The sequence below is a fragment of the Lissotriton vulgaris genome, chromosome 2_1 (genome assembly GCF_964263255.1).
Source record: "Lissotriton vulgaris chromosome 2_1, aLisVul1.2, whole genome shotgun sequence".
NCBI lineage: Eukaryota > Metazoa > Chordata > Amphibia > Caudata > Salamandridae > Lissotriton > Lissotriton vulgaris.
The window spans coordinates 818,916,058-818,928,105 of NC_141687.1; the positions used below are offsets into that span (position 1 = coordinate 818,916,058).

The window sequence follows — 12,048 nt, forward strand, 5'->3', positions numbered from 1 at the left end:
CAAAAAGTGACTGGGGGTAGAGCTTCTTCCGGATCTGCGCTAGCTGGCGCGGAAAAAAGAAGAACTGACGTCAGCGCGCATGGGCGCCGTCTATATACTCCGACGACGTCATCCCGGCGCTCACGACGCCGACGACGGACGCGGAGCCGCAGACGACGCCTACCAGCGCGCAGGGGTATTGCTACGCAAAAATTTCCGGATCCAGTCTGACGCCTGGGGATATTCTAAGGTAAGGAATCTATCACTAACGTGTCTCTTTCAGATGTCACATGCTTTTGAAAATCGTAAAAGATAACTACAATAAAAATGAAATGTATAAATTAGCACTTACCTTCCCCTAACAATGTTTTCTTGCAAGAGTTCTTGGATAATATTTCCAATGTTGGAAACGTTCACCTTGTTGATCAGACCATTGATTGACTTCTTTAGTGCTTCCCAACTCATCCTTTGATAGGCCAAACTGTGGAAAAGATGTACTACGTTTAAAACAATGTGAAAAGGCAAATTTAACAACTGGCTATGCATAGATTCAAAGTAATTTTTCAAATTAGTGTCTGTTGTGGAAAGTCACTGGGGAAGACTACTGAAACAGAGTAGGTAGAGTGGTAAGGAAATCTTAGGTCAGTGCCAACATAACATTTTGGACAAAAAAAACCACAGCAATTCACCAGTTATAATTAGTAGAGCAAACTATAACTTGCACCCCTCCATTCACTGCTTACGACCTCATATATTACATTACTCGCCATGTTCTATGACCTCATTTATGAAATCACTGATGACATCTCACAACATCATTGATGACATCATCCTGTGCTTTATATTAGTTTGTTTCATAGTTTACATAATTTTTGACCGGAGTTTTATATAGCGCAAGCTTGGTCCGAAGGTATCAGAGCGCTTAACATGAGGACCAGTTAAGTTACAGACGGACACTATAAAAAAAATTTGCTGGGCAAGGGGAGATTAAGTGATTTGGCCAGAATCACTGGATGTTGAGCGTCCCTGCCAAGAATCGAACTTGGTTCCCCAGCATCGAGGTCGACCGCTCTAGCCGTAAGGCCACCTTGATTGTTTGATCCCCCGGGACTAGATGTGGGTGCCCCGGTGTCCACCTGGGGCAGCCACCAATCAGCACTTTGGGTGCCACAGGGGGAACACCAGGGCCTCTGTGGCAGCAGTGTGGTGTGGGAGCTAGCATTGCTCCTGCAAAGAGGAAGCAGCTATTTATGCTTCCTTCCTCCGGGCGGCACCATGTTTAAATCTCCCCCCGGCTGGGAGCAGACGTGCCTTCCCTGTTGGCAGGAAAGGCTTGATTGCTTCTGCCAGGTGGGAGATTTAAATATTCTCCGGCCAGGCTGGCCTACAAAGGCTCGGAGTGGAGAGCCTCCTCCACAGCATTTAAGCCCCTGGGGAGGAGGTGCCAGGGGCCCAAAATTGGCTTAGGTAGAAGGACTTCACTCATGCCCCCCCTCCCCAAATACTTATTTTGAAAAATGGAAGGGCAGCATTTCTTTTTTGCCACGCCCCAACAGCGGGCGGTTCCCCCCCATAGGGACTACGGGGCAGGGTATCCCTACACTATCCCCTTTTATATTTGGGTTTTTTACACTTCCGGACAGGGGAACAGGTCCCCGAGTCCTGTAATGGCTGGTAGCAGCATTTTTTTTTGACCAATGAAAAAAAGCTCCCTAGGCCAATCTTAAGGCTCTATTTTTTAAAATTGGGTTTGAGAGACACTCGCAGGAGTCCCTCGTGCCCTATTGTCCAGTAACACAAATACTTTGAAACCTTAATTTTTCAAAAACTACTGAATGGATTTATACCAAACCACAAAAGGCATGATATACTGACCAAAATCTAGCTTTCTGCCAAATATGGTTAATTCCGTTCAGCAGTATTAGGGCCAGTGCTTCTTAAAGAAGTTCAAAGAAAATGCATTGGGTTTTACGGTTTAGGACCCTTTTTTCTCTGCCCTGCTTGACGGATCACTCAGCAAACTGTCCATTCACAGACTAGATAAAAAAGAGCACTTATAAAAAAAGTATTGTGAAGATTCGTCAACAGTGCATAAGTTATAAGCAAAACCAAAAAGGCATTTCCTAGAAACGTTGATCAACTATACCTACGCAGTGCCGACTGCTACTGATTATATCTATCTATTTGTAAATATATATATATATATATATATATATATATATATATATATATATATATATATATATATATATATCCAAAGAATCAGCGCTTGAGCTCCACAGGGCGGGGCGTTCTCCCCACTCCACAGAAAGACGCAGACACGGTCCAAGTACGTGCAATTCGTTTAATTAGTGCAAGCACATCGCATGACGTTTCGGCTCCGATTATGTTCACTACCCTAATGGTTTCTTGAATGAAGGATCCGTGTGGCAGTGTAGGACTATTATGCCCCAGGTCACATTAGCACCCCATTTGGGGTTAAAATACAGAAGAACCTATGGCAGCCTTGTTTAGGCCAGGTTTATACAGATTAATTTCTGAAAATAAATGGACATAAAAATTGGACCATGCTATCAATATCCTCTCCATATTATTTGTAGCAGTTTTTTGCATAAATGTATTAGCATGTAAATAAAGCACATCAAATCAGCACACACAGGTTATTTTCTGCTTTAAGAAGCTTGTTCTCAGAATAATTGGTCTCACATCACCAGTGCAAGAACTCATTGACGTGTTAAACTTCCTTTAATATTGTAATGGGCTGTCTCTTGGTTTTGTAAAGTAACAGATTCCACTAGTGTGTCAGAATCAGAATACGCCTTCAGTAAACATTTCTGATTTCGAGTTTTGCTGGCATGGTACACCGCTATCAAACTGACGTAGTATACTTATCCATCAAGCAGATTCTGCTTGCCCCATGTGTGCAGCCTGTAATTTATTCACTGGTTGCACTGTCACAAAGCTTATTCCAACAGGCTGACAAAGTAGGGGTGTCAGAGTAAGGGTTTCAGATTGCCTCCCCTATTTACAGTGGATGGTTCGCTGTACTTCTTTTCGGTACGCCACTGCCAGAAAAACCCTGGTGGTCTCTTGGCCAGAAAAAAAGAAAATGAGTTACTTACCTGTAACTGCATTTCTCCAGTATGGGCATCTTTCGTAGATTCACATGCTTGACTCATTCACTGTCGTCAAAGTGGGAGTCCCACGGTACTATAATAAAGAAGGATCACTATCCTAAGCTATAATGGCAATGAAAAATCACTTAGATAGCCTATCATTGTTATTTTTTTTAAAAGGACCAAACTTCCAACCTTAAACAATTAGGTGGGGGCACTCTCTAGAACACTGAAGAGAGTCAGTTTCCCTCAGTTTTCAATCACACGTGGAAATAAATAATCCTGAGCTATAAGGGGAGCCTCTCAGGGAAGGAGGGCAGGTCGCATGTGAATCTATGAAAAATACGAATTGGAGTTACAGGTAAGTAACTAATTTTCTTCTCCAGTATTGGATCTTTCATAGATTCACATGCTTGAATTAGAATAGCAATCAGTTATTGTAATTAGACCTTTGTAGGATAAGTACCCGTTGAGGATGGTAGGTAACAGTTTAACATATAAATACATGCACGCTCTATATGCGACAGAATAAACATGCTGTTTGCAACAATATCATATGCGTATATATATATATATGGAGCAATTTCTGTTCCCAGTTGAGACCACAGAAGTAACGGACCACCACACGACTTGCAGAGTGTCACAGCGAACTTTTATTATCCATTTTGTCAGCAGTTCAGGTAGGCATGACGCGTTTCGGGCAGGGACTGCCCTTGATCACATAACGGAAATGCAGTTAGTGTCACTTTAAATAGCGCACACACTCGTTTTTTTCTTTCTATAGTAACACCACGTGTTCTAGTAATCAAAAACATAGAAAACAGACTTTTTTAACGTGTTGGGTGTTTTACATGTGCACAAGAAATTGCAACTTTGCCAGCTTAGATATAAATTATAGCAGCATAATTTATATTGCACTTAAAATAGAGATTCTTTCAATGTAGTTCAATTTGCAACGAGCATATGACCGCTTAAATGCGTATTGACGTGTACCAATATTAAACCAATAGCATAATACTTGAAAACCATATAATACAACTACCGTATCTTATAGATAGTGATCCAGTTAGTAAAACCTTTTGCAATCAATAAATAACATATAAATATGTTAAAATAGTAAAAAGTACCTTCAATGAATAAAAGGTCAATTAATAATTACATAAATAAATATTATGTTAAAATGATTGTGCAAAATGGCAATTTATCTTATGACTGGCTATAACGTAGCTGATATGTAATCAAGTAAATACACTGGCACGCCTAAAGGTCACGTTGCTAGTAAAAAAGATTACTATTTATAAAGTGCTAGTGCTGAACTAATACAATTAGGATAGGGCCTCTACCCTTAAGCCGCTGGTTCCTAAAGCAATAGATGACCAGATGTATTCAAAGTCAACTTCCAATTATAAAGTGCTGAGTGAAATGAGTGCAACCAAGATAGTGTAAAAGGTTTAAAAACATAGTGATACTGGGGAGAGATAAAAAGTCACAGGTTCAGTAAATGTCGCTCAAGGATGTTAGTAAATAGTTCACTTAATCTTGTGCTGTAATTATCTAGACTACTGGCGATGTTGTAGACACAAGTGACATAACCAACTTAATTGGTGGATGGGGTACAGGATACAATAATTATAATTACAGGAAGGTGTGCATGTCCTCCCTGTCATTAAGGCCGTTAGGATGCTTAGAATCAAGGTTGAGAATATATCTAGTCTCTAACTGCCTTAGAGCCTTATCTCTGTCCCCACCTCGCTTAGGTACCGGTGCCTGATCAATTACAAAGTAAGTGAGACAATTTACGTCTTTGTTGTGGCTCACTTTAAAATGTCGGGCTACCGGGTATGCCGGGTCACTGTGGATAATGGCACGAATGTGTTGCAGGATGCGCATATGTACGGGATTTTTCGTACTGCCAACATAACGCAAGCCGCAGGTACACGTAAGAACGTAAATGGCGTACTCAGTGCGGCAGTCATATTTACCTCTAATTGATTGTGCTTTATTTTTAACAGGGGTATTGTAAGTGGCAGTGTTGGCTCCAAAGTTGCATGCCCTACATGTGGCACATTTGCGAAATCCATTACTGGAGGGCATCCATGTTTTTATGCTTGTAGACCCAGTGGAGATCTCTTTGGATAAGAGATTCCCTATGTTTTTTGACTTTCTAAATGTCACGCTAGGATGTTCTAATAACGTGGTTTTAAGAATAGGGTCTGTAAGAACAATGGGCCAATTCTTTTTCATGATATTGCGTATTTTGCGCTCCTGTCTACTATAAGTGGTGATCAGTCTTGGGGAACTATTGTCATCTGCTGTACTGAAATCTACCTCAGTGGTGCTGGGCAGCAGGGTGGATCTCGATCTTTCATTAGTTTTACTCATGGCTTTGTCAAGGATGTCCTCGCTATACCCTCTTGCTCGCATGCGTTCTAAGCATGACCGGCTACAGATGTTAAATTGTTCCGGCGTGCTGCAAATGCGTTTAAGGCGCAGCAATTCACCATAGGGTATGCTGGCAATTAGGTGGCGCGGATGAGCACTAGATGCATGTAATATTGCATTTCCAGCAGATGGTTTTCTATATGCTGTAGTGGTTAGTGTCTCATCAGTTATCAGTATTTGGACATCTAAAAATTCGAGCATGGTGTCACTCATGTTTGAAGTGAAGTGTAAATTAAACTCATTAGTATTCAGAAGTTCAACAAACTCCAAAGCACTCTGCATATTGCCCTTCCAAATAACAAAAACATCGTCTATATAACGAAGCCATGAGATAACATTATTTTCAAATATAGTTTTGTGTTCCTTCATGAGGACCTGCTTTTCCCAAAACCCTACATGCAAGCATGCGTAGCTTGGAGAAAAGCAGGCCCCCATGGCCACCCCTTGCTTTTGTCTATACAGTTCCTTCTCAAATGAAAAGTAATTGTTATTTAAGCACCATGAAATGAGGGAAATCAACATTTTGTTATGCATAGCATATTCAGCAGGACGTGTATTTAAGAAATGTTCCACACCACGTAAACCACATTCGTGACGTATACTAGTATAGAGAGACTCTATATCTAGAGTTAATAAGATCCATTCCTTCGACCAGGTTATGTCACTGAGGTGCCGTAAAAAATCACCAGTGTCTTTTAGATAAGAGGGCATCGTTCTTACCAGGTCCTGTAAGTAGAAGTCAATGTATGAGCCCACATTTTCCGTCATACTTCCTATCGCCGAAATTATAGGGCGTCCAGGAACCGGAACAGTGTTCTTATGAATTTTTGGTAGTAAATATAGATAGGGCAACCTTGGGTGGGTGTTAAACAGGAACTTATGCTCGTCATTTGATAGCAGTCCCTCAGATTTCCATTTGGATAATTCTTTTTTTAAATTTTCCTTTGCTTTGTTGTATTTACTCCACGTTGTCAATTCATAACACTCATTGTTATTTAGTTGTCTCTTGGCTTCCGAATCATATTGTTGTTTTGGCCACAGGACCACATTGCCCCCTTTATCAGATTTTTTGATAATGACAGAGGCATCCTTGGCTAGCTTGTCTGTTAATTTATTTAGAGCAATTTGTCGTTGATTGAGGGTAACATTTTTATTGTGATTGATGGAACAATTCAATTCTTTTATTTCCTCCACGACGCGATCATGAAAAACGTCGATTGCGTCCTTTGGCATCAGAGGAATAAAAGCAGACTTGGGTTTGATAGGGCTTTCCCCTGCACCCTTCTGTAGTAAGTTCAATTCCCTTACTTTTGTTTGTGTGGGTGCCTGGGAATTCAATTCATCCTCATTATTCAAGCCATGTAAAGCCCATAACGCTGGTATTTCTCCTACTGACAAGCCAGAGGGGTTAGAGGCTTCCTGCTTGTTCTGTTTGTTTTCCCCTAGATCTTTGAGGGCATGAAACTTTTTGAGTTTTAACTTCCTAATGAAAAGAAATAAATCCACACGTGTAGAAGCATAGTCAAAATTAGTGTTAGGACAAAAATTCAGACCCAAAGAAAGCAGTTGTTCTTCAGCTTTTGTCAAAGTTATAGTGCTGAGATTAACTACGGTGTTGTCATTTATTGCTTTTTCTTCCGCCAGTAGTTTTGCCTCTTTTTTGGCTTGTCTTTTGCGTTTTCTCCGGGCGGTTTTTCTGATGGTGTTCCGCCTTCGTCGGCTTGCTTCCTTTCCTTTCTTGGTCTCAGAGTTTTCAGACGGTCCTGCACTAAAAAATCCACCTCTTCGCCTAAGCCCGGGATGGTATCCGTGGGTTCCATGCTGCCTGAACCCACTGAGCTCAAACTAGATTCGCTTGTAACGGATATTGTGTCTATTTCTTCTAGATCCCCAGTTGCTGCAGTCTGTTTAGTTTCCAGGATGTTTGGTTTAGTAGAAACTTTCTTTCATTTTGCGGATGTTTTCATATTTTTTTGCGAAAGTGTAGATTTGGCCTCTTTCATAATCCTCCAGGTCTCTGGCGAATTTGTGCACTTTTCTATTTTTTATCTTTTCTTCATATTTTTTCAAGCGCTCCTTAATTTCATTCATTTTTTTAGAAATCCAGTCCTGGTTTTCCATTTTACTTAAGTCATGTTCCATTTCCTCAATTTCTTTTGCGAGGGCTAACCGGTCAATATCAGCATATTTAATTAAGATCCTTATCAGGTTCATTGATTGTTGTAGGTTACTTTCCCCCCACTCTAGTAACATTGCGGGATTGGGGTGCTCAAAACTAGGAGCTAGAAGTATACGTAAACCCCGCGGAACCCGGTTGACCTCCACATATTTAGTCAGGGATTTACTCTCCCACCATTTTGTTAGCTCAGCTCGCATTTTCTTCTCCAGATTTTTCAACAACAAGTTTGCATCTTTATTTGCGTCTTCGGCATAATCCTTCTGCGTTTTTTTCTGTACATTTTTATCTTTATTTTTAACCACATTGTCGAAGAGCGCATCAGCTTCCTGCTCTCTCTCCCGTACTGCGTTACTCAACATGATGCCAGTATCCTTAGATTATTGTTGACTGCAGTTATGATAGCCTGCACGTATGTGTGCAACTCAGCTTTTTTACATATATAATGGAAAAACTCGCTGAGTTACGCAAAGTCGTAGCCCCGTCTTGTGTATGCTTTTTTCAGATTACTCACCGGTGGCGAGGTCGAGCCTTCGCGGGTCCTCCGACTCAAGCGTCGGCGTCCTCGAATACCGGTTTTCGTTCTATCGTAGCTCACAAGGGGTTTAGCCAGCCTGAAGATTTCCTTCCGGAGCAGCAGGGGTTGTCAGGTTGAAGGCGGCTTCCAGCACTCGAGGCGGGGTCCGAAGAGGCGAAAGCAACCAGAAACTTCCGCATTCGATATGGAGCAATTTCTGTTCCCAGTTGAGACCACAGAAGTAACGGACCACCACACGACTTGCAGAGTGTCACAGCGAACTTTTATTATCCATTTTGTCAGCAGTTCAGGTAGGCATGACGCGTTTCGGGCAGGGACTGCCCTTGATCACATAACGGAAATGCAGTTAGTGTCACTTTAAATAGCGCACACACTCGTTTTTTTCTTTCTATAGTAACACCACGTGTTCTAGTAATCAAAAACATAGAAAACAGACTTTTTTAACGTGTTGGGTGTTTTACATGTGCACAAGAAATTGCAACTTTGCCAGCTTAGATATAAATTATAGCAGCATAATTTATATTGCACTTAAAATAGAGATTCTTTCAATGTAGTTCAATTTGCAACGAACATATGACCGCTTAAATGCGTATTGACGTGTACCAATATTAAACCAATAGCATAATACTTGAAAACCATATAATACAACTACCGTATCTTATAGATAGTGATCCAGTTAGTAAAACCTTTTGCAATCAATAAATAACATATAAATATGTTAAAATAGTAAAAAGTACCTTCAATGAATAAAAGGTCAATTAATAATTACATAAATAAATATTATGTTAAAATGATTGTGCAAAATGGCAATTTATCTTATGACTGGCTATAACGTAGCTGATATGTAATCAAGTAAATACACTGGCTCCTAAAAGTGGCACGCCTAAAGGTCACGTTGCTAGTAAAAAAGATTACTATTTATAAAGTGCTAGTGCTGAACTAATACAATTAGGATAGGGCCTCTACCCTTAAGCCGCTGGTTCCTAAAGCAATAGATGACCAGATGTATTCAAAGTCAACTTCCAATTATAAAGTGCTGAGTGAAATGAGTGCAACCAAGATAGTGTAAAAGGTTTAAAAACATAGTGATACTGGGGAGAGATAAAAAGTCACAGGTTCAGTAAATGTCGCTCAAGGATGTTAGTAAATAGTTCACTTAATCTTGTGCTGTAATTATCTAGACTACTGGCGATGTTGTAGACACAAGTGACATAACCAACTTAATTGGTGGATGGGGTACAGGATACAATAATTATAATTACAGGAAGGTGTGCATGTCCTCCCTGTCATTAAGGCCGTTAGGATGCTTAGAATCAAGGTTGAGAATATATCTAGTCTCTAACTGCCTTAGAGCCTTATCTCTGTCCCCACCTCGCTTAGGTACCGGTGCCTGATCAATTACAAAGTAAGTGAGACAATTTACGTCTTTGTTGTGGCTCACTTTAAAATGTCGGGCTACCGGGTATGCCGGGTCACTGTGGATAATGGCACGAATGTGTTGCAGGATGCGCATATGTACGGGATTTTTCGTACTGCCAACATAACGCAAGCCGCAGGTACACGTAAGAACGTAAATGGCGTACTCAGTGCGGCAGTCATATTTACCTCTAATAGATTGTGCTTTATTTTTAAAAGGGGTATTGTAAGTGGCAGTGTTGGCTCCAAAGTTGCATGCCCTACATGTGGCACATTTGCGAAATCCATTACTGGAGGGCATCCATGTTTTTATGCTTGTAGACCCAGTGGAGATCTCTTTGGATAAGAGATTCCCTATGTTTTTTGACTTTCTAAATGTCACGCTAGGATGTTCTAATAACGTGGTTTTAAGAATAGGGTCTGTAAGAACAATGGGCCAATTCTTTTTCATGATATTGCGTATTTTGCGCTCCTGTCTACTATAAGTGGTGATCAGTCTTGGGGAACTATTGTCATCTGCTGTACTGAAATCTACCTCAGTGGTGCTGGGCAGCAGGGTGGATCTCGATCTTTCATTAGTTTTACTCATGGCTTTGTCAAGGATGTCCTCGCTATACCCTCTTGCTCGCATGCGTTCTAAGCATGACGGGCTACAGATGTTAAATTGTTCCGGCGTGCTGCAAATGCGTTTAAGGCGCAGCAATTCACCATAGGGTATGCTGGCAATTAGGTGGCGCGGATGAGCACTAGATGCATGTAATATTGCATTTCCAGCAGATGGTTTTCTATATGCTGTAGTGGTTAGTGTCTCATCAGTTATCAGTATTTGGACATCTAAAAATTCGAGCATGGTGTCACTCATGTTTGAAGTGAAGTGTAAATTAAACTCATCATATGCGTATATATATATATATATATATATATATATATATATATATATATATATACACACAGATATATATATATATACACACACACACACACACATCCATACATATCCAAATACATACATAAAAGATGTACCTGTAAAAAATCAAATAAGTAGGTACAGCAACAGAGGCTCCCCTTATTGGAACAGATGTTGTAACACCTCCTCTCAAACTGATGCATCACTACCGGCACCTATTCAGTAGTGCTGCGTGAAAGTATGGGTGCTCTTCCATCTCGCAGTATGACATTTTCCACAACGGAAAACCTGGAAACCGGGTATCCGAAATGGACACTGCCCTCGTTTAGTAAGCCCTTGTCTTTGCTGAGTGGCTTGCTAGCTTTGGAGGGGTAAAACTGGCTAACATTGCAATGGTTGCTTTTGTGACTAAAGCACCTTGTCGAACTAAGATAGAAACAGCTAATCAGTTTTACGAAGCTGTTTAGTACGATGCAAGTAGAATTTAAGACATCTTTTAATGTCAAGTGTATGGAGAGACCTTTCTGCTGGTGATGCCAGATTTGAAAAAGTTACAAGTATGATAGGTTCATTGAGATGGAACTGCAATGGAACCTTTGGAATGGATTTTGGATGTGTTTTGAGAATCACGTAATCATTAGGATAACGTAAGAAGGGCTCCTGTGTTGTGAAAGCCTGTATTTCACTTACTCTTCTAGGTGAAGTGAGCGCCAACAACAAAGCTACCTTTCATGTGAGAAACTTAATATCCACTCTGTGAATAGGTTCAAATGGAGGTTTCATAAGTTAAGAAAGAACTACATTTAGGTGTCATTCTGGGGGAGATGCTCCTACTGAGGGAAAGCTCAGAACAACCCCTTCATGAATGGAACACAGAGAGGAAGTGCGAGAATATCTATATCTTGATATTGCAGCAAGATCTACTTTGATTGAGGCATGCACTAGTCCTGATTGAGGCAGCAAAGGAGATGAGGCATAATCTACTCAGGTGATGCCTCTAATGGATGCAGATTGGACTGCGGACACCATAAACAGAACAGTTTCCATTTTAGTTTGATGGTTTTAATGACGGCTTTCGCTCTAACTTTCAAAGAATATCCCTACATTCCTGAGGGATATTCAAATCTCAGAACTCATGGAATGCAGGAGCCATGCACGTAAGTCGAGAGAGGCTGAGTCCGGATGTAGGACTTGGCCCTCGTTCACTATAAATAGAGCTTGCGCTGTCTGTAGACAGCAGCAGAAGCTCCGTGAACCAGTGTTGCCTGGGCCATTTGTAGCAATCAGGATGAGGCGACAGCGCTCCACTTTCCTTTTCTTGAGAACCTTTGGTATGAGAGAAAAACATATACATAGATCCCAGACTATCTCATCAAAAAAGCATTCTCCGATGATCCTGGAAGTGGGTACCGACTGGTGTAGAACTGGCATTTGGTGTTCTCGATTGTCGAGATGAGATACAATGTTGGGTTTC

General features: G+C 40.9%; 1 protein-coding gene across 8 annotated transcripts in view; it reads right to left on the reverse strand.

Annotated features, from left to right (window-relative positions):
- The window catches only part of CWC22 (CWC22 spliceosome associated protein), a 466,526-nt gene that overhangs the window by 213,049 nt on the left and 241,429 nt on the right, over positions 1-12,048 (reverse strand). For all 8 annotated transcript variants that reach the window (XM_086956220.1, XM_086956217.1, XM_086956216.1 and 5 more), the window contains one exon: positions 332-460. In XM_086956220.1, the coding sequence (XP_086812346.1) occupies positions 332-460 (129 nt within the window). The remainder of the gene's footprint in view (positions 1-331; positions 461-12,048) is intronic.